Source organism: Mastigoproctus giganteus, chromosome 5 (assembly GCF_048544385.1).
Source record: "Mastigoproctus giganteus isolate SK-2022 chromosome 5, ASM4854438v1, whole genome shotgun sequence".
Lineage (NCBI taxonomy): Eukaryota > Metazoa > Arthropoda > Arachnida > Uropygi > Thelyphonidae > Mastigoproctus > Mastigoproctus giganteus.
In genome coordinates, this window is record NC_143579.1 from 17,503,738 (window position 1) to 17,530,507 (window position 26,770).

The following is a 26,770-nucleotide window of genomic DNA, read 5'->3' on the forward strand; positions in this document are numbered from 1 at the left end:
CAGTTATTCATTAGTAGTGAGAGTGTAAAGTGCTTGCGATGGCATTGTGGTCACGAAATGAGATAAGGACAGCTTTGCGGTATAATTTCGTGCGTGGTTTAACCATAGACCAGTGCTTAGAAGAAATGACTCTTGCACTAGATGATGACTGTCCACATCGTACAATGATATTCAGGTGGTATAGAGAATTCCAAAGGGGAAATTTCACTCTGGAGGATTCTGAGAGGCCGGGAAGGCCACGAACGTCAGTTATGGAGGAAAACGTTATTGCTGTGAGGAAAATGCTTGACGAAAACAGGCTAGTGACCTACCAACAGATAGAGGATACTTTGGGCTTAAATGCACCAGCAATTCGTTCGATTCTGTAAGATCATTTGCACGTGAAGAAACTTTGTTCTCTCTGGGTGCTGCATCAACTGACTGAAGAGCAGATGACACGACGTGTGACTTGGTGCCGGGAGATGTTAAAAAAGTTTGATAAGGGACAATCTCGGTATGTGAACAACATCGTGACAGGTGACAAGACTTGGCTGTACTATTACGATCTGCCGACCAAGGCTCAAAACAAAGTTTGGGTCTTTGATGATGACGAAACACCCGTAATTGTCAGAAAATCCCGATCTGTAAAGAAGAAAATGATAGCTGTATTTTTCAAATCGAGTGGAATTGTGGAACGTGTCATTTTGGACACGCAGAAGACAGTCACAGCTAAGTGGTATACTGAACAATGCCTGCCTAAAGTCATTGGATCTATGAAGAACCTGCGGCCAAAGTCAAGAATGGACACCTGGTACCTCCATCACGATAATGCTGCAGCTCACCGCGCCAAAGCCTGCACCGAATATTTGACCACGACAGGACTGAAACTTCTCGAGCACCCTCCCTACAGTCCAGACCTTGCTCCCTGCGACTTTGCACTGTTCCCGCATGTGAAAATGAAGCTAAAAGGGAGGCGGTTTTCCAGTGATGAGGACCTTCTACGGGCTTGGGACAACGAGTGTGCTTTACTCCCTAGTGAAACTTGGCAGAACTGGTTTAAAGATTGGTTTCGGAGGATGGAGAGGTGTATTGAATGTAGAGGAAATTACTTTGAAAAAATTAAATAAACAAAGCTGTATTGCAAAACTTTCCTAGTACCCTTTGTATATATTAAACATCTTGGAATAATAAATATACTTTGATATATCCATCCATAAATCATTAAAATGAACATGGTGACTCTGACAGACACATATTGGCCATAGTTGCCCTTGCGTTGTGAAATTTGCATAACAACACTAATGCGATTGGGCAAAAAGCTGAAAAGAGAATGGGAAGAACATACAGGAGTGGTAGCAAGTGCAGTAACAGTCAGAAGACGCCTCTTCAAAAAGGCAGACTACGAGAAGTTTCTGACTAAGGATGCGAAGAAAAGCAGCTGACTACTTAAATCAGTGATTGCTGTACCTAATACTATTTTACAAATATGTTAGGGCACTATTTGCACAGATAACTGCCACTGTTCACCTAGGCCAGGGATGGCAAACCTTTTTAAGCGTGCATGCCAAAATTGGCTAAATCTTTTAAAAAACTACCCTTGCGTGCTCCTTGGAAAGCGATATTCAAGACATTTAATCACACAATTTTGTCATTATGTCTCACCACTCCGACTTCAAACAAGTTGCTGCATGAATACAGCTATTTACTGAATGGTGGCATGTCACTACATGCCTGACAGAGGGAACTGGCGTACACAGATTTCTACTCAAGGTGGATTCCTGAAGTGACGTTGTTTCCAAGTTTGTAATTTTTTGGGGACAATATGAAATTCGCGTGCGCAAAAAATTTTTACTTGTGCCATGGGGTCGCTACCCCTTACCTAGGCATTGACTCCACTAGATGTCTGAAGATATCTGTAGGGATCTGCAGCCATTCTACCTGAAAGTCTTTCCACAGTGTTGGAATAGATGACAGTTGCATGTCCATATGCCTCACTTCCTGTTACAAAACATCCCACAGATGTTCGATTGCGTTGATGTTCAGGCAAACTTGGAGGCCAATGGGTGATATCTTCACTTGGTTCCTTGAACCACTCGTGCAGTGTGGGCCAATGACACAACACAATTCTGTCTGGGAAAAAATGCAACGTGGCACAGGGCACATGGTCTCCTAAATGTTGCCAGTAGAGCTCACCAGTGAAACTTTAGTGCTTACGCACTAGGGGTTCTAGATCTTTCCAGCAAAACATTACTCATATTAGGCAACCCCCACTACCTGCCTGGATGGTGGGCACCATGCTTGATGGGTCCATGGTCTTGTATTTCTTTGCACTGCACGCACATAGGCATCTGTCAGCATGTTGTGTCGTTTGGACTCATCTGACAAGCACAATTGTTTCCAGCAGTTCTCCATTGTCCAACGCACCGCAGCATTTGCTGTCGATGATGATCAATGGTGAGGAGAGGGTGTCTGCTGTAGAATTCTGTATGTCTGAGTGTGCAGCACATCATCATATTAGATATTGTTCTTGCATTTCCCATATTGTATTGTGATGTGAGCTGTTGTATAGTGACCTGCTTTTAAGCCCGTACGACATTCTGCAACCTTTGCTCATCGTGAACATCCACCTTGCACAATCCTTTACAGTTCTGCCAGTGTAAAGTGGCTTGATCTGTTTGACACCATTCTTTGTACATCTTAACCACAGTGGGCTGTGAGCAACCGGCAAGATATTCCATTTCTGATGCACAAACTCCCACCATCATGTCCTTTGAAACTCCATATCTTTACATCCCATAACGACTACTTTATCACTTGGTTCAAATTACTGTTGCTCTAGTACGAATCCCACCTTTTAATACTGCAAGCTGTGAGGCATAGTCCATTATGGATGTGGTGCTCACAATTCAGTGATCACTGAGTTAGTTATTTATAGGTTAGAAGATTTTGACAACTAGGGTCCAGTATTGGTAATCATTGATCAGTGGGTAAAGCCATATTTCAAAACTTTTTTTTTTTTTTTCCCCTCTCTCCCATAAACTCAAATTTTTTTATTCTTAAAATTGACAAATCAACCATAGAACATAGAAATTTACATATGCTATATACTAATGTCTAATGGCCTTAGCTCCATAAGTGCTTGTTCCAAGTATTCCATATATCTCATTAATTTAGAAAGAGGTTGAAGTAGACAATAGAAAAATAATTGGTAAATACAAATATTTCTTCCTGTTTTTAGGTCTATTAGCATATATGCATAATGTGCCTGTTGTCTTCACTATGTCTTGCTCATCTGCATGTAAGAACTCAAGCTGCTGCTGGATGCATTTTCAGAAAATTTTATATTTGGGCCTTTCAAAAACATTTGTTGAGCTATCAAAAATTTCTTAATATCATTCCAGTAGAAATTCAGCAGTTATTATTTCTTTGTCCATCTGTCTGCTTCAGTGGATGAATATCCATGAGATTTTTATAATTAGCTCATTTGGAATGAGTTATTAAGTCTTCCCAAATTTCATTAAAATTAGACCAGTAGAAATTTGGCAGTTATTATTATTATTTATTTATTTTTTATACATATCACATAGAATATTAGTGACGTAACTAGGGTGAGTCAGGCGGGGTACATTCCCTGGGCACCAAATTTGGGGGATGACTTTTTATGGATAAAAAATGCAAAAATTCCAAAAGAACAGTTTTCATGGGGTAGCATTTTTTTATTTGCCCTGGGCGCCACAACCCTAGTTATGCCACTACATATATTTCAGCCGAAGCACGGGTATTATGTTTGTTGCCATACACTGATTGGAGGAGGAATGAATGAGCAGTAAGGCAGGTGCACAAAAACAAACTGTTCTCATTTTGTGCATAAAAGTCATTGCTTTTTTTTGCTATAAATCATGAATTATTACTGTTTGCTAACACCTGAAATGTAACACACTGCATACATTAATTAACTTGTTTAAAAATAAGATGATAGGATTAGTTGCTTTTTTAATAGTGAAATTAACATTAGAATAAGAGGGAAAAGTGAAAAAATGACACACACAAAAAAAAAAAAAGAAAAAAAGTGAAGTGCTCAAGAAGTCTTTAAGAAGGAATCAGAAGGCTTCTTAGCCTGAAGCAGGGTTGTTCAGGATTCTTCTGATCCCTTATTTTATAAAAATAATATCAAAATTTTGGAGTAGATGTTGTAAGATAGATTTATCAAATTCATTAATACATGAATCAGAGGAGAGGTTAGATTCCTTTTGTAGATCAGCTCTATCCTTATGTTGTTAGAAACATCAGAATACAAACAAAGTGGAAGTAAAGATGGACAGAAATCATAGTAAGCAGTATGAAGAGACTAGAGAGCATAATTGCTGTTTTAATGGGAAAACAAATTTTTTGCTTTTGAACATTTCAGAAACTATTTTGGATTTATTTATAACTTTATTCATCTGTTGCAATCTTTAGTATAGTCAGAAAAAGAAGCTGGGAATTTTGAGGCTAGCCAGTTGTAATACATTTATTTTTACTTCAAATGGCATTAGCATGTATTTCATTTGTTAAGAAGATTAAGATTAAGATTAACATGAAAGCCAAAAGTTTGGTGAGGAATATATTTCATTCCTCTGTGCAATTAATATAGATTAAGCATTAAGAAATTTAAAATGAAAATCACACAGATAATCTCATTTAGCATTATTGAAATGACAAACAAAATGTGATTGCGAACACCATTGGGACTTGAAGAGGAGAGATAATCCAAATTATGATTTAAATTACTAAGAGGAGAAATAACAGTTATATCATTATATTTGGAAAACAGTTATTGTTGAAGAAAACATTGAGCATTAGGCAAAATTATTCTAGTATTTTAGTAGGTCAGTGGGATTAATTTGTGTTATGAAATCTTTAGCGAAGGATGCAAAGAAAAACAGCAAAGACTTGTTTACTTAAATAAACTCTGAAAGGAACTGGATGAATCAGATTGGTCCACTTGATATCAAGGGTTTGACTGTAGATGATCATTTTCAGATAGCTGCCAAACTAAATGAGTATTTTGCATCTACATTCTCACATGAAGAATTATTCATGGAGGGGAAGGCCAGATGTTTATAAAACTCTAACAGGAAGTTAAATGATTTTGTAATAACTGAGAGCAAAGTGGAGGAGAAATAGTTGAAGTTAAACATAAGAAAGGCACCTGGGATGGATGGGATCTATATAGCTATGCTAAAAGAGGCAGCAAAGGAAGTAAGAAAACCTTAGCCATAATTATGAGAGCATCATTGGACTCAGGGGAGGTCCCCACGGATTGGAGATGTGCAAATGTATCTTCAGTTCACAGAGGGGGGGGATCAAAGGATGGCATGAGTAATTACAGACCTGTTAATTGAACTTCTGTTCCGGGGAAAATAATGGAGTCACTGGTGAAAGAAGCATTGCAGGATCATCTAGACAAGACTGCAGTAATAATTCAGACACAGCATTGCCAAGATCTCTGAAAGATATTTCTTCATAACAGGGAGTCACTGGTTAAAGATGCATTGCAGGATCATCTAGACAAGACTGCAGCAATAATTCAGACACAGCATGGGTTTGTTAAGGGAAAGTCTTGTCTGACAAATTTGATTGGATATTATGATGTGGTTACAAAGGAACTGGATGCAAAAAATAATTTTGATATCATATACTTGGATTTCAGGAAACCTTTGACACTGTTGTGCATGGAAGACTACTGTACAAATTGGAGCAGAATGGTATTAAGGGTAAGTTGCTACAATTGATAAAAGGATGGTTGAGTGGGAGAAGACAGAGGGTAGTAATCAATGGACACTGCTCTGTGTGGACTAAGAAAATATCAAATTATTGTTGAAGTTTGCAGATGATACAAAGGTTGGCAGGGTTGTTAATGACAGTAATGGCAGTGTGCTACTGCAACAGGATCTAGAAAATTTCGGAAAACGAGCTGAGAAGTAGCATCTGAAGTTTAACATTGACAAATGCAAAGTACTGCATATGGGTAGAAGTAACCCCAGAGGAACGTACCAACTGTGTGGTACTGCACACAGTAGGGTGGTAGAAAATGAAAAATACCTGGGAGTAATTGTGCAGTCAGATATGAAGTTTTCTGAGCAATGCAGATAGGCTGCCAGAGCAGGTCATGGGGTTTTGTCAATGATATACAGGAATTTTGCTAGCAGGGAAAAGGAGGTGATTGTCCCTCTGTATAAGGCAATGGTCAGGCCACGCCTTGAGTACTGCGTACAGGTCTGGAGGCCTCATTTTAGGAAGGATGTAGGTTTGCTTGAGTGTGTACAGGGCAACAAGATTGGTGAGGGGAATGAAGGGATCCTCTTACCAAGAGAGGTTTAAGTTCTGCAAATTGCAGCAGCTGGAGACTAGGCACCTGCGAGGTGATCTGATTGAGGTGTATAAAGCCTTGAATGAGTTGAGCATGCTGAATTTTGATGGGATTTTTCCACTTGTTCAGATTACGAACCTAGGGGTCATAAATTCAAATTGAGGAAAGACAGCTGTGCGGAAATTTGCCTTTAGCCAGCAGGTGGTTAATTGCTGGAACAAACTTCCATCTGTCATTGTGAAAGTCGATAGATTAAATAAATTTAAGGAGGAACTGGACAAATATTTAGAGGGAATAGTTGTGTGAATTTTTATTTATTAATTTTTTTTGGCTGATGCTACATATGCTTGCTTTCTTGCATCACATGCCACGATTACTATTACATGGATAAAGACATTGGTGATTTTGGCGTTTGTCATGAGTGTTAGTTCAGATGTAAAGTGGCACATATAAAGCCAGTTTATAACCTATTCTCTTTCCAGTGACAGCATTTCAATGAGTCCTTTGCCCATTAAAGAAAAGTGAAATAATTCCTAATTATCATCATTGTTGCTTTTTTGTTAGGCTGTGATTTCCTTCACCCGCTCATACAACAGATACCATTTTAAAATATTGGTGAATTGAATAATCTGTGAGTGTGGTACTGATAGATAAGCTAATTTTATTTCAGAACTGCTTCTATAGTTGTGTAAAGTGCTTGAAATCAAAAAGGTATTTATAATAAAAAATTGTGGCAATCCCTTAGCTATAATTATGAGAACAATCTCGAACTCAGGGGATGTCCCCATGGACTGGAGATTTCCAAATGTATCCCCAATTCACAAAGGGGGATTAAAGGATGACACAAGTAATCACAGACATGTTAGTTTAACCTCTATTTCAGGAAAAATAATGGAGTCACTGGTTAAAAAAGCATTACAGGATTGTCTAGACAAGACTGCAGTAGTAATTCAGACACAGCATGGGTTTGTTAAGGGGAAATCATGATCAATTTCATTGGATACTATGATGTATTTACAAAGCAACTGGATGCAAAACATAATTTTGATATTGTATACTTGAATTTCAGGAAAGCTTTTGATACTGTTGCACATGGAAGACTACTGTACAAATTGGAGTAGTGTGGCATTAAGGGCAAGGTGCTGCCATGGATAAAGGGATGGTTGAGTAGGAGAAGACATAGAGTGGTAATCAATGGACACTGCTCTTTGGGACTAATGTTATTAGTGGAGTCCCCCAGGGTTCGTTGTTGGACCCATTGTTGTTTTGTTTATTTATTAATGATATTGATGAAGATATATCAAGCTTAATTTCGAAGTTTGCAGATGATACAAAGGTTGGACAGTTTTGTTAATAACAGTGATGACACCATGCTACTGCAACAAGATTTAGAAAAGTTGGGCAGATGGGCTGAGAAGGCAACTTAAGTTTAACACTGACAAATGCAAAGTACTGAATATGGGTAGCAGTAACTCCAGAGAAATGTACCAACTGTGAGGGGTTACACTCAGGGTTGTGGAGAATGAAAGAGACCTGCGGGTAATTGTGCAATCAGATGTGAAGTTTGAAGTTTTCTGAACAGTGCAGACAGGCTGCCAGAGCAGGTCATAGGTCTTGTCAATGATATACAGGAATTTTGCAAGCAGGGATAAGGAGGTGATTATTCCATTGTATAAGGCAATGGTCAAGCCACCCTTTGAGTACTGCGTACAGGTCCGGAAACCTCATTTTAGGAAGGATGTAAGAAGGAGTTGCTAGAATGAGTACAGAGTGGCAACAAGACTGGTATGAGGAACAAAGGGGTGCTCTTATGAAGCTTAATGTGTGCAAATTGCAGCGTCTGGAGACTAGGCACCTGTGAGGCGATCTGACGAGGTTTATAAGGCCTTGAATGGATTGAGCAGGCTCAATGCTGATCGGATTCTTCCTCTTGCTCAGTTTACAAACCTGAGGGGACATAAACTGAAATTGAGGAAAGCCAGTTGTCGAATAGATGTGTGGAAATTTGCTTTAGACAACAGGTAGTTGATTGCTTGACCAAACTTCCATCTGCCATTGTGGAAGTTGATAGCTTAAATAAATTCAAGGCAGAACTAGACAAACATTTGGAACGAATGGATTGGTGAAATGAGAAGGTTTTTTTTTTTTTTTGGCTGATACTGTATAAGCTTGCTTTCTTACATCATATGCCTCTACCAATTCTAATGCTAATATCATTATTTACAGAAATCACCTAGGTCAGTACAATCATTGGAAAGAAGCTAATTTAAATTATGAATATTAACACTAAAGAAAATACCTTCATTGCTGAAATGTAAATTTGAATAAAAGGCTGAATCTGCTAATAGTTGTGGAAAATCATATGCTAGATATTTGCCAACTTTTTAAAACATTCCATTAGAATGAACAGAACGATTTTCCAATGAGAAAAAAAAGCAGTTAGGATCAAAATATTCTAAATGCCATGTTAAAGAAAATTATTGTACTTCATTGGTTATCTTTATATAATTGCAGAAAATTCTAACCAACTAATTAATCCTTCACTACTATGTTTAAATTTTTTTTTTTTTTCAATTCTTAAAAAAGTCAGGTAATAGTAAAGAGAGTTATTAAAAGTGTTCTTAGAAAATTACTGAAATTGTATTAATAAAAGTGTGCATTTTTAAACATTGAGAAATAGTTACAAGAACTTTGATTATAGGAAATAGTATCCTCCCTCTTCAAAACATAAATGTGAAATGCAATTTAAATATTTTTTGATATTTGCGATTGTTACTAGATTATAACTTTAATCAGTCATGGGTTATGCCATATTTCCTCAAAGTGAAGTATTAAGAAATGTTAAATTAAATTATGAGAAGAGTATATCACTGTATTCTTCTCATCATTAACCAGAACCAATTAAATTAACATAATTATTTGCCCCATAGTATGTCTTTCAAATGGTTTTGCAGTTCAGGAAATAGTTAATTAAAGGGTTATTACTTAATCCATTGATTTTTCTCCATATTCTTTAAGCCTTGTGCTTAGTAATGAAGGAAAAAGATCCCTCTGGAAAGTTTCTCCAAAATATTTGGCATGAAATTGAAGTAGCATATTCGTCCTTTAGACAGTAATCAAAGAATACCTTCATATTCACCCTTTAGAAGGTAAAAAAAGCCTATCACTCCTTAAAACTGATGCCACAACCGTGATAGCCAATGATACCCTTCCATATTCCTTGTGGTGAGAATATCCTTTATGATGCTACTCTGTGGACTTGTTTTGTCTCTGTATCATATTAATGATACCACGTTTCATCCATGTAACCTGTTGTTGGCTGATGAATTTGTTTGAATCATTGGCAAATTTTGTAAGAATTGTTTCTTTCTTTTCTTTTTTTTTTTAATGTGAACTCCAAGCAAAAGAGTTATTAGAACCTATAGCATTTAGTACCATACATGGGTTGAAAGTTGAGAAGATGAAAGAAGATGCTCATTGACATTAGACTTGAATTTCTGTAGATTGTAATTTTCAGGAAATACATATGAAAGGGAGATTGTTCCAGTTGAATGAAAAAATGAGGAAGAAGAAAAGCGGGTTCTGTGAGTTTGAAGTTGGATGGTAAAAGGACGTTGACTGGTTGAGGCACATGTTCAGACTGGTTTGGAAGAGAGAGAGAGAGAGAGATTGAGAGCAGGAATTATGGAAGACAGTTCAGAAGAACAGTGTCCATGGAAGTATCTAGAAAGGGCATGCAACAGAATTGTTAGAGATGAGTCATTAATTAACCTAACTGCCCTCTTTTGAATGGAATCTGTACCCTAAGCCTTCTTAAGTATAAGAAGGCTTAGGGGACAAATCCAAGGAGAGATAGGAAGACACTGTGAGAAATAATTCAGAGAAGCTCACTGACTGGAGACTAATGACAAAAAAAAAAGGAATGAAGTAGTATTGTGAAAGCAGCAAAAGACCTCCATGATCCATAAATGTGGTAAACCAAACTAAAATACTATTATTATGTGAAATTTGTATATATTTCATTGTTTAAAAAATTTCTATTTGATTTTGATAGGAATCAGCCAGAGGTAATGGAACTGTTGTTAAAAAAAGGAGCAGCAATTGATGCAGTCAATAATGCAAGGTGTAGTGCACTACATGTAGCAGTTAACAAACAGCACATCAGTTGTGTTAAAGTTCTCCTTAAATTTCATTGTAATATAAATATTCAGGTAAGTAGATGTGTTAAAAGTTTTAACATCTGGTAAATTTGTTGTAACTGTGTTTCTCTACATGTTAGTGATGCTGATTTATAGCTGGCAATTTAAACATATCCGTTGGAGACAATGCAGAAATTCAGAATGAATGATAAATTAATTAAATTAACAAATGAGACTGTGCATGCTGTGCCCATCCAGGAGGGATGATTGTCACCTGACAGTCATGACAGAAAAACATAGAGAGTCAAATCTTAAAACTATTAAAATTTGATGATATTCATTATAATATTGGTCATCATTGCTTTAAGATTGTTAATATTGCTTTTTTTTTTTTTTTTTTTTTTTTGTTTACTTCACATTGTCTTGGCATTGTTAACCCCCTTGCCTGTGTACTGTGATTAACAGGTCGGTTGCAACATTAAGTTCGTAACATCTTTTTCTTAGGTTGCAATAAAGTCTCTCTCTCTCTCGTGGCACCTCCGTAGCCAGGTGGGAAGGAGCAGCAGTGCGTAGCACACGCTTTTTGATTAGACCGGGGTTCGAGCCCATCACCACCAAATACGGAGGATGCGGAAAGGTCAGGGAATGACCACTGCATATCCCGGAGCAATATGGCCTTAGTTGCTAATGCTCCTAAAAACCAAAACAACAACAACAACAACAATCTCTCTCTCTCTCTCTCTCTCTAATAGTTGATGCTCATAAATAAATTTTGAAGTAAAAAGCATTAACATTTTTGATATTACTGCTATTAAAATTTCTGTACTCAAGGATTTTGTAGTTACTCCCAATTATCCTAGTATCTTTTATGTTGTCTAAAATACCCTTTAAAATTGATTCCAGTCATTTATTAGTATATATCTCACGTAACTATTTTTGCAGCAATAAATCTATAGCCCATAGAGTTTTTATGAAACTTTGAAATCCAGTACCCAAATGGAAAGGTTGTATTGTAGTTTTTAATGCCTAATCTTTTATGCATGGCAAATAGTTTCTATTATCAATTTATAAGTGCTATTATTACTTAATTCATAATTTAATTTTTCTGTGCAGAACTTAGCATTAGCAGTAGTAGAGGCATATAATGAAAGAAAGCAAGCTTATGTAGCATCAGCCAAAAAAAAAAAAAAAAAAATTTTTTTTTTCCCATTTCACCCATTCATTCACACCAAAAATTTGTATAATTCAGCCTTGAATTTATTTAAGCCTTGAATCAACTTCCACCACCATGACAGATGGAAGTTTGTTCCAGCAATCAACCATCCACTGGCTAAAGGCAAATTTCCACACATCTGTTCTACAACTGTCTTTCCTCAATTTGAATTTATGCCCCCTCAGGTGCAGAATCTGAGCAAAAGGAAGAATCCCATCAGCATTGAGTATGCTCAAACCATTCAAGACTTTATACACCTCAATCAGATCACCTCGCAGGTGCCTTGTCTCCAAACTCTGCAATTTGCAGAACTAAGCCTTTCTTGGTAAGAGCAACCCTTTGTTCTGCTCACTAATCTTGTTGCCCTTCTCTGTACTCATTCCAGCAAATCTACATCTTTCCTAAAATGAGGCCTCCAGACCTGTGTACAGTACTCCTTTTTTTTACTTTTTTTTTTTACTTCCTCAGGCAGCTAACTAGTTTTGGTGGCTGTTCTCTTTTCAGCATCCATCAGTGGTTAGCCATTGTATTGACATTCCATCCCCTCTGTACCTTTTTTCCATTCTTTTTTATCTTGATGGAATCACTCCTCCTGCTCCTTACTTAAACTGCCTAGATTCTCTGGGAAATAGTTGAGATGAGTAGATTTGTGGAGCCATCCCAAATTTCATTAAAATTGCAAGAATGATACCTTAACACTTGCGTTTTCTGAACTTCTCCAGTTGTTTCTTTTCCCAAAAAATTGGATACTGCATTTTTAGGTGCATTAGCATATATGCATAATGTGCTTATTGTCTTTGTCGTGTCTGTACGTCCACACGCAACAGTTTGACTCCCAGTATACAGATTTTTGAGATTTTATATTCGGACCTTTTGGAAATATTTATGGAGCCATCCCAAATTTAATTAAAATTGAACCAACAGCAATCCAAATATTATTGTTTCTTTGTCCATCCATCTACATTTAATAACTTGACTCTCATTAAATGGTTTTTCGTGAAATTTTATAGTTTGCTCTTTTAGAATGATTTTTTGTGCCTTTACAATTTCATTAAAATAAGACAAATAGAAATTGGCAATTATTATTTATTTTTTTATACGTATCACATAGGCTATCCATCTACTGTATATTGTAGATGGAGCGCTGGATATTATGTTTATTGCCTTGAGCTGGTTGGAGAAATGAATGGGCAATGTGGCAAATGCATAGAAATCAAATTTTCTCAGTTCATGCATATAAGTTGTTTATTGCTCTTTTTTTTTTTTGTTATGAATCATGAATTATTATTATTTGCTAATGTGCCTGAAATGTAATGTATTACATACATTATCTAACTTGTTAAAAGTTTTAAGTATGTTTGAACTAAAATCCCAACACTTACATATAATGGGAATTTAGTGCAAACATACTTGAAACAATTTCCTTCTTTATTTAGGGCTTGGACAAACTGTTTCATTAAACTCAGCTTTATATGTAGAGGAATAACAATACTTTGCTTCAATCCACTAGTGACTTGTCTTCAATATTCTTTGATCGTGATGTTAAATACTGCCTTGGTGACCACACTTTCCTCTCCCAGTGTCACTTCTTGCTTGACTATTACACTTGCACTAAAAAGCAAGTCATTTTTGTGTAACCAAGTTGTTGGCCAAGTAGCAGTCCAAGAACTTTAAAATCCCCACAACGCTAATCATACTAGCCAGGCATGATCCTTGTACTGAATTTTTTCCAAAACAAGCTTAACATTTTCACAATTTTCTTTGAAGTGTGTTGAATGGGTTACAGGAATGGATGCATATTTGTTTCCATTATGAAGGAGAACTGCTCTGAGGATTTGAACCGAGTCAATAAATTGCCTCCACTCTGCTGGTTGAAATAAAATTCCAAAAAAGTTCATAACTGAATGAATGTTATTGCAATATATCATTGAGTCTTCATCAGAAAAATGGGGAACCAATTTTTTTTACAATTCTTTGAAGATAATAAAGCACTCAAACTTCTTCATCAGCCATTTTCAATCCACTGCAGGATGAAGGCCTCTCCAGCAACTTTCCAGTTCCTTCTGTTTTGTGCAATGGCCATCCATTTACTACCCACAAACTCTGGATTTCATCTATCCATCTATGCCGTTGTCTTCCAGGTTTTCTTCTAGCTAATCTTAGGTACCATTCTGTTATTTTCTTAGTCAATCTGTCATCATGTCTTCGAGCTATGTGTCCTGCCCAAGAACATTTTAGTTCTTTAGTTTGATAAGAATGTCCTTTACTTGAATTTGCTGCCTAATCCATGTGTTTCTCTTCTTATCCAATAGTCTGATTCCCAATATAATTCTTTCCATTCTTTGCTGTGTAGTTCTCAGCTTATCTTCCGTTCTTTTGGTGAGTGCCCAAGTTTCACTTCCATAACTCATGGTGGGGTATACATTGGTTCATTATTTTACGTTTCAGACAAACTGGGATATTGCTCTTCAGTATGTGACTATATTTCCTGAATGCTATCCATCCAAAATTATTCTTCTCTTGACTTCCAGCCATTTATCATTATTACAGCTAATAACTTGTCCCAGATAAGTATATGACTCCACCTTTTGAATTACTGCTCTTTCAATCATTATGTCCCTTTCTGTGGCATACTTGTTTATCCTTACTTTTGTTTTAGACATCTTTAGTCCAAAATCCTTACTAACTGTGCATAACATTAAGATTTTCCTCTAATTCTTTGAGATCGTGGCTTATGACAACAATGTCATCTGCAAATCGTAAATGGTTTAGGTACTCTCCATTCATATTGACTCCTTTCTGCGACCAGTCCAATCTTCTGAAAGCTTCCTCAAGGGCAGCAGTATAAACAGCTTTGGAGATATTGTGTCTCCTTGTCGAACTCCTTTCTCGATTTTAAATTTCCTACTGTCTTTGTCTAGTCTAATAAAGGAGGTAGCATTCTCATATATTTTCTTCAAAATCATAATATATGGGGTATCTATGCCTTGTCTTTCCAGTGCTCGAAACATTGCCTTATGCTGTATGGAGTCAAATGCCTTTTCATAATCCACAAATGCCAGGCATAATGGTGTTTTATATTCATTTGCTTTCTCCATTAGCTCTAATATTACGTGAAGGTGATCCATAGTTGAGAATCCTGTCCTAAAGCCAGCTTGCTCTTTTGATTGATTCTCATTAAGTATTCTTTCTAATCTGTTAGTAATGACCCTTGTGAACAACTTGTGGATGTGGGATAACAAGCTAATTGGTCTATAATTTCCAATTTCTGATTTATCTCCTTTCTTATGCAGTAAAACTATGATTGCATTATTCCACTGCTTAGGCATCACACCTTTTCTAATGCACTTTGTGAAGAGCCTTGCCAGTTTTTGTGTTAGGTCTCTTCCTCCCAATTTTAACAACTCTACAGTAACTTCATCTTCCCCCGGGGCTTTCCGATTTTTCATTTTCTTCAATGCATGTTCTACCTCATCAGGAAGAATATCGGGTATGTCGTATGTGTTGCTAATTTGCGATCCATCTTCCCCACTGCTGGCATCATTCCTTCGCTCCTTGTAAATTCTCTATAGTAGTCTTCTGCTATTTGAATTATGTCTCTCTGCTATTTATAAGTACACCATCGCTGTTCTTCAGTCTCAGTATCAGTTGTCTTTCTGTATTACTGCTCATGGCTGCTGATTTAAGTCCTTTGTTTTCCCTTAATGCTTGTTCTACTTTTCTTGTGTTAAATCTTCTTATGTCCTTTCTGAATCTCTTTCTAATGGCTTTGCATAACTCAATATACTCAATTTTCTCCTTGTCAGTGTTTACCTTGCTTTTCATTTGTTGCCTTCGGTTCATCATAACAAGTGTTTCTTGGCTAATTTTTTCTTCTTTGGATTTCTTTTTACCTGTAGGTTTCTTGGGCTTTATCACTTTTAGAAAGTTGTAATATTCCTCGTCGATATCTTGGTCCTGATCAGTCTGCAGAATCTCAAACTTGTTCTTAAGTTCCAGTACATATTGCTTTTTCTCCTCTTCTGTTATCTCAAAGACCTTTGTATTATTTACTCGGGTCAGTTTTTTCCTTTCCTACATCTATATCAAGTGTACATCTTACCATTCTGTGATCACTTCCAACATTTACCTTATTCAGGACAGTAACATCATTCACGATATATCTTCTGTTAGTGAGAATTAAGTCAATTTCATTAGTTGTTAATCCATTTGGACTCTTCCATGTCCACTTTCTGTTCACCCTTTTCTTGAAAAAAGTGTTCATTACTGACAATCCTTGAGATCCTGCAAATTCCACAAGTCTTTCACCTCTTTCATTTCTTTCACCAATTCCAAAATTTCCTATAGTTCTTTCTGCACTGTTTTGTCCTTTTCCAACCTTAGCATTGAAGTCCCCCATAATAATAGTGTAGTGGGTTTTCTGCTCATCTAGAAGACTCTCAGTGTACATTTTGGTGTACATTTCTTCAACCTCTTCATCATCATGGCTCGATGTTGGTGCATAAATCATTATAACCTTTAGAGTGTACCTCTTAGAAATCTTGAGTATTAGTCTTGACACCCTTGGTGATGTACTTTTGAATTCCAAAATGTTGTTTTTTTTTTAAACTTAAACTCAGACTTACATTGGTATAATTATGTTTATTTCTGAATTGGAAATATGTACATAATGGAATCGAATGTTTTGTGGTATTTTCTTATCAATTTTTCAGTGATGGCTGAAAGACATTAACTAATGCTATTATTATGGAATTCTTAAAATTTTAAGTATATTTAAAAATTTTATGGTAGGATTAAGTTTTAGTAAACTCAAAGAGGTAACTACCATTAGGGGTAAAGGGAAGGGTTATTGCTTCCGTAAAGGCGACTACGATGGACTGAGACAGTATTTAAATTCTATACAGTGGTACCAACTGATGATGTTACCAACAGCAAATTCAAAATGGGAAGCATTCAAAGAACTTATCTTGGAAGCTACTAGGCTTTACATACCAACTAAGAAATATGGTTCAAGGTTTAGGCCAAAATGGATGTCAGATGAACTAATGAGGCATATGGCAGAGAAGAAAAATGCATGGGATACTTACAAATTAACACATGACACAGAAGCCTATGATAGAAACAAGTTGATATGCAACCAAGTTACAAAGGAGGTTAGGCAGGCGAAAGCAGATTACGAGAAATCCTTGGCAAGGGATGCAAAGAAAAACAGCAAAGAGTTCTTTACTTATGTAAACTCTAGAAGGAAGGGGATGAATCAGATTGGTCCACTTGATATCGATGGGTCAACTGTTGATGACCCTGCTCAGGTAGCTAACAAACTAAATGAATATTTTGCATCGACATTCACACATGAGGAGTTATTCAGCGAGGGGAATGCCAGAGGTGTATTCAACTCTAGCAGTAAGCTAGAGAATCTTGTAATAACTGAGAGTAAAGTGGAGGAGAAACTGTTGAAGATAAACACAAGAAAGGCACCCGGAGTGGATGGGATCTATCCAGTTATATTAAAGGAAGCAGCAAAGGAAGTAAGCAAAGCCTTAGCCATAATTATGAGAGCTTCCTTGGACTCAGGGGAGGTACCCATGGACTGGAGATGTGCAAATGTGACCCCAATTCACAAAGGAGGATCAAAGGCTGACACAAGTAATTATAGACCTGTGAGTTTAACTTCTGTTCCAGGAAAATTAATGGAGGCACTAGTTAAAGAAGCACTGCAGGATCATTTAGACAAGACTTCAGTTATAACTCGGACACAGCATGGTTTTGTTAAGGGGAAGTCTTGCCTGACCAATTTGATTGGATACTATGATGCAGTCACAAAGGAACTGGATGCAGGGAATAACTTTGATATTATATACTTGGATCTTAGAAAGGCTTTTGATACTGTTGCATATGGAAGACTGCTGCACAAATTGGAGCAGTGTGGCATTGGAGGCAAATTGCTGCTATGGATAAAGGGGTGGTTGAGGGGGAGAAGACAGAGAGTGGTAATCAATGGACACTGCTCATCGTGGGCTAATGTTATTAGTGGAGTCCCTCAGGGCTCAGTGTTGGGTCCATTATTGTTTTCTGTATTTATAAATGATATTGATGATGGTATATCAAGCTTAATGTCCAAGTTTGCAGACGATACAAAGGTTGGCAGGGTTGTCAAGGACACTACTGACACTATGCTGCTGCAACAGGATCTGGAAAGGTTGAGCAGATGGGCTGAGAGGTGGCAAATGAAGTTTAACATTGACAAATGTAAAGTACTACACATGGGAAACAGCAACCCCAGAGCAACGTATCAACTCTGTGGTACTACACTGACAGTGGTAGAGAATGAAAGGGACTTGGGGGTGGTTGTGCAGGCAGATATGAAGTTCTCTGAGCAGTGCAGACAGGCTGCAAGAGTAGCTCATGGAGTATTGTCAATGATATACAGGAATTTTTCCAGCAGGGATAAGGAGGTGATTATTCCATTGTATAAGGCAATGGTCAGGCCACACCTAGAGTACTGTATACAGGTCTGGAGGCCTCATTTCAAGAAGGATGTAGAGCTGCTGGAACGAGTACAGAGAAGGGCAACAAGATTAGTGAATGGAACAAAGGGGTGCTCTTACGAAGAAAGGCTTAAGTTTTGCAAATTACAGTGTCTGGAGACTAGGCACCAGCGAGGTGATCTGATAGAGGTGTATAAAGCCTTGAATGGTTTAAGCATGCTCAATGCTGATGGGATTCTTCCTCTAGCTCAGAAAAATCACCTGAGAGGGCATAAATTCAAATTGAGGAAAGACAGATGTAGGATAGACGTGCGGAAATTTGCCTTTAGCCAGCGGGTGGTTGGTTGGTGGAACAGACTTCCATCCCTTGTGGTGGAGGTTGATAGCCTAAATAAGTTTAAGGCTCAGCTGGACAGGTATTTTGAACGAACAGAGGGGTGAAGTGGAAGTGGGTTTTTTTTTTTTTGGCTGATGCTGCATAAGCTTGGTTTCTTGCATCAAATGCCTCTACTAATGCTAATGCTAATGCTAAAATCAAACTTAGATCTAATTTGAAGAATTTTGTTTTAAGGCTAATTTTATATAAGTAAATAATAATAATACATAAGCACTTACGAGCTGTCTTTGCAATATCACTGTCACAAAAGGTTGTTTAGGTCACGGTCACAAGAACTTGTTGATTTGTGTATAGGTGACACACACACGTGCACACACACACGTGCACACACACACATGCACACACACACACACACACACACACACACACACACACACACACACACACTGTATCCTTGAAATTGGAACTTCATACTTGTATGGGGAGTACAAGAGTAGAATACATTATTAGCAGAATATGTAGACATTCACTTTGTGTATGATGTATGTGAAGGAAATGCTAGAGCTGCAGCCACCGTATTCCAGCATCATTTTCCAACAAGGCGACGCCCTAATTGGCATGTTTGTCAACATCCACTGTAATTTGAGAGAATGGGGTACAGTGAAAATGCATCACAGCTAAGCCTGGCATTGATCATATTCTACACAAACATAGGAAGTTTGTTATTTGGTTTTTAGGAGCATTTAGCAACTAAGGCCATATTGCTTTGTGGATATGCAGTGGTCATTCCCTGACCTTTCCGCATCCTCCGTATTTGGTGGTCACAGGCTTGCACCCCAGTCTAATCAAGAAGCGTGTGCTACGCACTGCTGCTCCTGCCCACCTGGCTACGGAGGTGCCAACAGAGGAAGTGGTGCTGGATATCATGACATTAGATCCCTCCCACCAGCATACAAAGAGTTGCTGCAAGAATGGGGCATCCCAAAACCTTCATTTGGTGCACACTGCACGGACATGGGCTGTATGCATACCATAGAGTTCAGGCATTACAAGCAGGTGATCACTTGCACATGAGAAATTTTGTTTATGGATACTTAATTGGATCAACAACAGCCCTGATTTTCTTGTTAATATCCTGTGGACTGACGAGGTAACATTTACGTGAGATGGGATAATATTCAACTTACACAATCTCCATACATGGTCAGTGGAAACTCCTCACACCATTTGGCAATCCAGTTTCCAAGTGAGGGTTACGGTCATTATGTAGGCTAGCAATATAGGAGATAACTTTTTTCATCACAAGTTCCCTGCCCACTTAAATGCTGATCATTACTCACAGTTATTGCAGAGGACATCACCAACACTTATGGAAGATGTTCCTTTCAGTATATGTGCCAATATGTGGTTTCAGCATGACAGAGCACCTCAACATTTTGAGCGACAAATAAGAATATTCTTAAACAATCATTACCAGAATCACTGGATTGGTCAGAGGTCCAATTTCTTGGCCTCCATGCTTACCTGACCTTAAACCATTGGATTTTTGTGTGCAGTCACACAAAACAGATTATTTATGTCAGAGGTTAGCAATTGATTTGTTGAATTGTATCCACAAAGCTGCTACTGCTGCTTTTAAAAACAACACAGTGCTACTTGCATGTGTAAAGTGTGTTTAGGGTCAAGCGGCACCAGGGGGTTAGCATTTAGCATTAGCATTAGTAGAGGCATTTGATGCAAGAAAGCAAGCTTATGCAGCATCAGCCAAAAAAAAAAAAAAAACCCACTTCCACTTCACCCCTCTGTTCGTTCAAAATACCTGTCCGGCTGAGCCTTAAACTTATTTAGGCTATCAACCTCCACCACAGGGGATGGAAGTCTGTTCCACCAACCAACCACCCGCTGGCTAAAGGCAAATTTCCGCACGTCTATCCTACATCTGTCTTTCCTCAATTTGAATTTATGCCCTCTCAGGTGATTTTTCTGAGCTAGAGGAAGAATCCCATCAGCATTGAGCATGCTTAAACCATTCAAGGCTTTATACACCTCTATCAGATCACCTCGCTGGTGCCTAGTCTCCAGACACTGTAATTTGCAAAACTTAAGCCTTTCTTCGTAAGAGCACCCCTTTGTTCCATTCACTAATCTTGTTGCCCTTCTCTGTACTCGTTCCAGCAGCTCTACATCCTTCTTGAAATGAGGCCTCCAGACCTGTATACAGTACTCTAGGTGTGGCCTGACCATTGCCTTATAATGGTCATAATGGAATAATCACCTCCTTATCCCTGCTGGAAAAATTCCTGTATATCATTGACAATACTCCATGAGCTACTCTTGCAGCCCATCTGCACTGCTCAGAGAACTTCATATCTGCCTGCACAACCACCCCCCAAGTCCCTTTCATTCTCTACCACTGTCAGTGTAGTACCACAGAGTTGATACGTTGCTCTGGGGTTGCTGTTTCCCATGTGTAGTACTTTACATTTGTCAATGTTAAACTTCATTTGCCACCTCTCAGCCCATCTGCTCAACCTTTCCAGATCCTGTTGCAGCAGCATAGTGTCAGTAGTGTCCTTGACAACCCTGCCAACCTTTGTATCATCTGCAAACTTGGACATTAAGCTTGATATACCATCATCAATATCATTCATAAATACAGGAAACAATAATGGACCCAACACTGAGCCCTGAGGGACTCCACTAATAACATTAGCCCACGGTGACCAGTGTCCATTGATTACCACTCTCTGTCTTCTCCCCCTCAACCACCCCTTTATCCATAGCAGCAATTTGCCTCCAATGTCACACTGCTCCAATTTGTGTAGCAGTCTTCCATGTGCAACAGTATCAAAAGCCTTTCTAAGATCCAAGTATATAACATCAAAGTTATTCCCTGCATCCAGTTCTTTTGTGACTGCATCATAGTATCCAATCAAGTTGGTCAGGCAAGACTTCCCCTTAACAAAACCATGCTGTGTCTGAGCTATAACTGAAGTCTTGTCTAAATGATCCTGCAGTGCTTCTTTAACCAGTGCCTCCATTAATTTTCCTGGAACAGAAGTTAAGCTCACAGGTCTATAATTACTTGTGTCAGCCTTTGATCCTCCTTTGTGAATTGGGGTCACATTTGCACATTTCCAGTCTATGGGTACCTCCCCTGAGTCCAAGGAAGCTCTCATAATTATGGCTAAGGGTTTTCTTACTTCCTTTGCTGCCTCCTTTAATATAACTGGATAGATCCCATCCACCCCGGGTGCCTTTCTTGTGTTTATCTTCAACAGTACTCCCAGTTATTTGAAGATTCTGTAGCTTACTGCTAGAGTTGAAAACACCTCTGGCATTCCCCTTGCTGAATAACTCCTCATGTGTGAATGTCGATGCAAAATATTCATTTAGTTTGTTAGCTACCTGAGCAGGATCATCAACAGTTGACACATCAATATCAAGTGGACCAATCTGATTCATCCCCTTCCTTCTAGAGTTTACATAAGTAAAGAACTCTTTGCTGTTTTTCTTTGCATCCCTTGCCAAGGATTTCTCGTAATCTGCCTTCGCCTGCCTAACCTCCTTTGTAACTTGGTTGCATATCAACTTGTATCTATCATAGGCTTCTGTGTCATGTGTTAATTTGTAAGTATCCCATGCATTTTTCTTCTCTGCCATATGCCTCATTAGTTCATCTGACATCCATTTTGGCCTAAACCTTGAACAATATTACTTAGTTGGTATGTAAAGCCTAGTAGCTTCCAAGATAAGTTCTTTGAATGCTTCCCATTTTGAATTTGCTGTTGGTAACATCATCAGTTGGTCCCACTGTATAGAATTTAAATACTGTCTCAGTCCATCGTAGTCGCCTTTACGGAAGCAATAATCCTTCCCTTTACCCCTAATGGTAGTTACCTCTTTGAGTAAATCCCACTTCAGCACACTGTGATCACTGCCACCTAGTGGTTCATTTATCTGCAGATTCTTAATGCATGAAGAATCACTGCTGATAATCAAATCAAGAGTATTACTCCCTCTAATTGCCTCCCGAACATGCTGATGTAGAAAACAATCATCCAATAAATCCACAAAAGCCCTGCTAGTGTGTGAGTAACCAGCCCCCAAATTCCAGTCAATATCTGGGAAATTAAAATCTCCCATTATAAGACTCTCTGATTTACTGGCCCACTCTATTTCCCTGTACAGTTCCTTATTATACTCATCAGAGTCATTAGGCCTATAGCACACTCCTACTCTCAATTTTGATCTCCCAATGCTTATGTCACACCAAACTGACTCAACACTGCACTGTCCGGCGATGTCGACTGGCTTCACTTCCTTGGTTTTTATGTGTTTCTTAACTAATAGCATAACCCCTCCCCCCTTCCTATTCTGTCTATCCTTTCTGTAGACGTTGTACTCCCCAAATTGCAGTTCTGCATCCCTTATATCTGTGTGACACCACGTCTCTGATATCCCAACAATATCTGCCTTTGATGTTTTGAGCAATACCTCAAATTCATCAAATTTATTTACTAAACTCCTAGCATTGGTGTACACGCAAGTATACCTGCACCTGTTTCTATTCTTAGCTACCCTAACACAACCCATGTATTTACTTGTACCGCAATGGCTCCCAGCAGTCTCTGAAATACCATGCATCTTGTTTTTCAGGCTTCTGCTCATTCTAATAGAAGCAGTGCAAGAATCTCTTTCACCTCTGCCAGTGGCTACTGTCAATTTATTGGTCTTTGTCTCCCCCCAAGCTAGCAGTTTTCCGACCCACCTAACACTGCCTCGATAGCATCAGCAAATATTCTTGCACCCTTTCTATTTAAGTGTATCCCATCCCTGTAGAAGCAATCTCTCCTGTTAACAAGTACAGTCCAGGCTGAAAAAAATTCTACCCCTTGAGCCTTGCACAATCTTTCCCTGGCCGAATTGATCGACAAGGCTCTCATCATATACTCCCTCCTATCGTGTCTGGGCAGAATTGCAGACACTTTCAAATTCAACCCTAATTCTCGGCTTTTGTTCAACAGTGACCTGTACTTGTTAAGTAATTCTGCCGGTCTCCTACTCTTAATATTATTAGTGCCAACGTGTACAACTATATCACCTTTTGTGCCCTTAAAAGATGATATTCGCTCTACAACGTCATCAACCTTTGCCCCTGGCAGACATACCCTAGTCCTGTTCCACCTATCTTTTTTACAAAGCATGTTCCCCATTTCCCTGACAATAGAATCACCAACAACTACTAGTTCCTTCGGGACCAGCGCATTCTGCCTTGGGGGTTGTCTCTGTGTCACGCGATGCCCAAGTGCAAGCTCTGGCCTTGATGTGGGCAGCTGAGAGCTTGATGGGCCCCTCAATTTAGTTTCTTCGAGGGCATCCACCCTGTCCTTCAAGCTCTCGTATAGGCCCACAAGAACGGGTTCCAATGACCACCGCATATCCCGAAGCAATATAGCCTTAGTTGCTAATGCTCCTAAAAACCAAATAACAACAACATAGTTGCAGTTAAGAAGTTTAAACTTATTTTTAATTTAAATTAGAACTCTCTTATTAAAGATGTTTGTGGCTGTTTTCGATCTGAATCCTTTGTTTGCAGTTAATGTTATCCTTGGCTCCTATTAAAAAGGCTTCTTTGTAGAGTCTACAGTTATGGTATCTATCAGTGGCTAGTACTGATGTTTTGGAAAATGCCCATTTGTGACTCTCTGTCCACATGTGGAAAACTGGGGTCTGAATTTGTTACTCTGCCTTTTTCATTGTCCTTCGTTGTGTTCTTTTACTCTGACTTGAGTTTTCTTTTGCTTTGTCCTCTAGGGCAATCTCTATATTGTAGCTGCTACATTGTAGCCAGGACAAAGCAAGGGAAAATTTGCTTTTCAGGTTTATATAACTGCCCAATGTGTAGGCCTTGATATGTCTAAATACGTTTGGGATGTCTATACCTCTCAATCAAATGAAAGTTTATTCCATTTATTAGCTCTTGGTCACTCATTCCTACAATGCATAGAGGCAACAGCTTCAGACAAACCAGTGGTTGCAGGTTTGGCCAAGAGGCATCCTGGACAAAGTGCCGGACCAGCGTGGCCATGTAGAGATGTGCCATCAATATGGTACACAAAACATGCTGACAATGCTGAGCTTGCCCTGGGACAACTAATGCAACATCTATAGGGGCTTACATTAAAGCATAAAGACACATACAATTAGAAAAGAGTACAATTAATAGGAAAGGCAAAGTTATTGACACATGTACTTGACATTAAGTGCACACTACTGTGTGACTTGGCTGTCACTAAATTCTCGCTAATGCACGAGAACTGCAATTGAAGAAAACATAAAATACCGGAGTTATCTGATGAGTGGAAGGTGTGTGCTTCCCCAGATATCTAGACTGTAAAGATGGCAGAGCACAAAGTGGTGTGCATATTGCAAAAACTGGAATATGCATCTATGAAAACAATTATTACAATTTGTAAAAAAGATGTACATGATAGGTAAAAACAATTTGGATTTCTAGAATTAGGCTAAAGTACATACAGAAACACTAATAATTTTGGAAACATCAGAATCTGTGCAGATGAGTGTTATCAATTGACAGAAACGAGGCAGTCAGTAAATGTTTCAATCAGAACTTAAACTTTTCATTTATAAATATGAAATTTAAAATGAACATAGTGACCCTGACAGAGACATATTGGCCATAGTTGTCCTTGTGTCGTGAAATTTCCATAACAACAATGACAAACATGAAATATTAAATTGTTTTAAAATATTTATAGAATTATATTTTTAGTAATGACCACTTTTATAACACATGAATATTAAGATAGTTTATTCAGTTAATAACTAAATTATTATACATTAATTCTGGTATTGATGAATTGTCATATACCAGAGTTATTCCCATTGACCAATACAACAGGAAAAAATTCAAGGAAGCATTCTACATGAAACTGTATAAAGACACACGTGTTAACAGGAAACCAGGAATTGAATTTAATCCATAGTATTTCAACTTATTAGCATTAGTAGAGGCATATGATGCAAGAGCAAGCTTATACAGCATCAGCCAAAAAAAAAAAACCTTTCTCATTTCACCCATCCATTCATTCCAGATGTTTGTCTAGTTCTGCATTGAATTTATTTAAGCTATCAACTTCCACAACGACAGATGGAAGTTTGTTCCAGCAATTAACTACCTGCTGGCTAAAGGCAAATTTCTGCACATCGATTCGACAACTGTCTTTCCTCACTTTCAGTTTATGCCCCCTCAGGTTTGTAATTAGCATTAGCATTAGTAGAGGCATTTGATGCAAGAAAGCAAGCTTATGCAGCATCAGCCCAAAAAAAAAAAAAAACCCACTTCCACTTCACCCCTCTATTCGTTCAAAATACCTGTCCAGCTGAGCCTTAAACTTATTTAGGCTATCAACCTCCACCACAAGGGATGGAAGTCTGTTCACCTCGCTGGTGCCTAGTCTCCAGACACTGTAATTTGCAAAACTTAAGCCTTTCTTCGTAAGAGCACCCCTTTGTTCCATTCACTAATCTTGTTGCCCTTCTCTGTACTCGTTCCAGCAGCTCTACATCCTTCTTGAAATGAGGCCTCCAGACCTGTATACAGTACTCTAGGTGTGGCCTGACCATCGCCTTATACAATGGAATAATCACCTCCTTATCCCTGCTGGAAAAATTCCTGTATATCATTGACAATACTCCATGAGCTACTCTTGCAGCCCGTCTGCACTGCTCAGAGAACTTCATATCTGCCTGCACAACCACCCCCAAGTCCCTTTCATTCTCTACCACTGTCAGTGTAGTACCACAGAGTTGATACGTTGCTCTGGGGTTGCTGTTTCCCATGTGTAGTACTTTACATAATCTGAGCAAGAGGAAGAATCTAATCAGCATTGAGTCTGCTTAATCTATTCAAGGCCTTATACACTTCAATCAGATCACCTTGCAAGTGCCTAGTCTCCAAATGCTGCAATTTGCAGAACTCAAGCCTTTCTTTGGAAGGGCACCCCTTTGTTCCCCTCACCAGTCTTGTTGTCCTTCTCTGTACTTGTTCTAGCAACTCTACATACTAAATTGAGGCTTTCAGGACATGTACGCAGTACTCAAAGGGTGGGTTGACCGTTGCCTCCTTTTCCCTGCTTGCAAAATTCCTGTATATCATTGACAAGAACCTATGACCTGCTCTGGCAGCCTGTCTTCACTGCTCAGAAAACTTCATATGTGACTGCACAATTACCCCCA

The 26,770-nt window shown here is 38.4% G+C and overlaps 1 protein-coding gene across 1 annotated transcript in view; it reads left to right on the plus strand.

The window, feature by feature from the left end:
* Nucleotides 1-26,770, plus strand: part of mib2 (E3 ubiquitin-protein ligase mind bomb 2) — a 388,603-nt gene that overhangs the window by 265,608 nt on the left and 96,225 nt on the right. Inside the window, exon 14 of the mRNA XM_090373924.1 lies at nucleotides 10,386-10,542. Within this exon, the coding sequence (XP_090230050.1) occupies nucleotides 10,386-10,542 (157 nt within the window). The remainder of the gene's footprint in view (nucleotides 1-10,385; nucleotides 10,543-26,770) is intronic.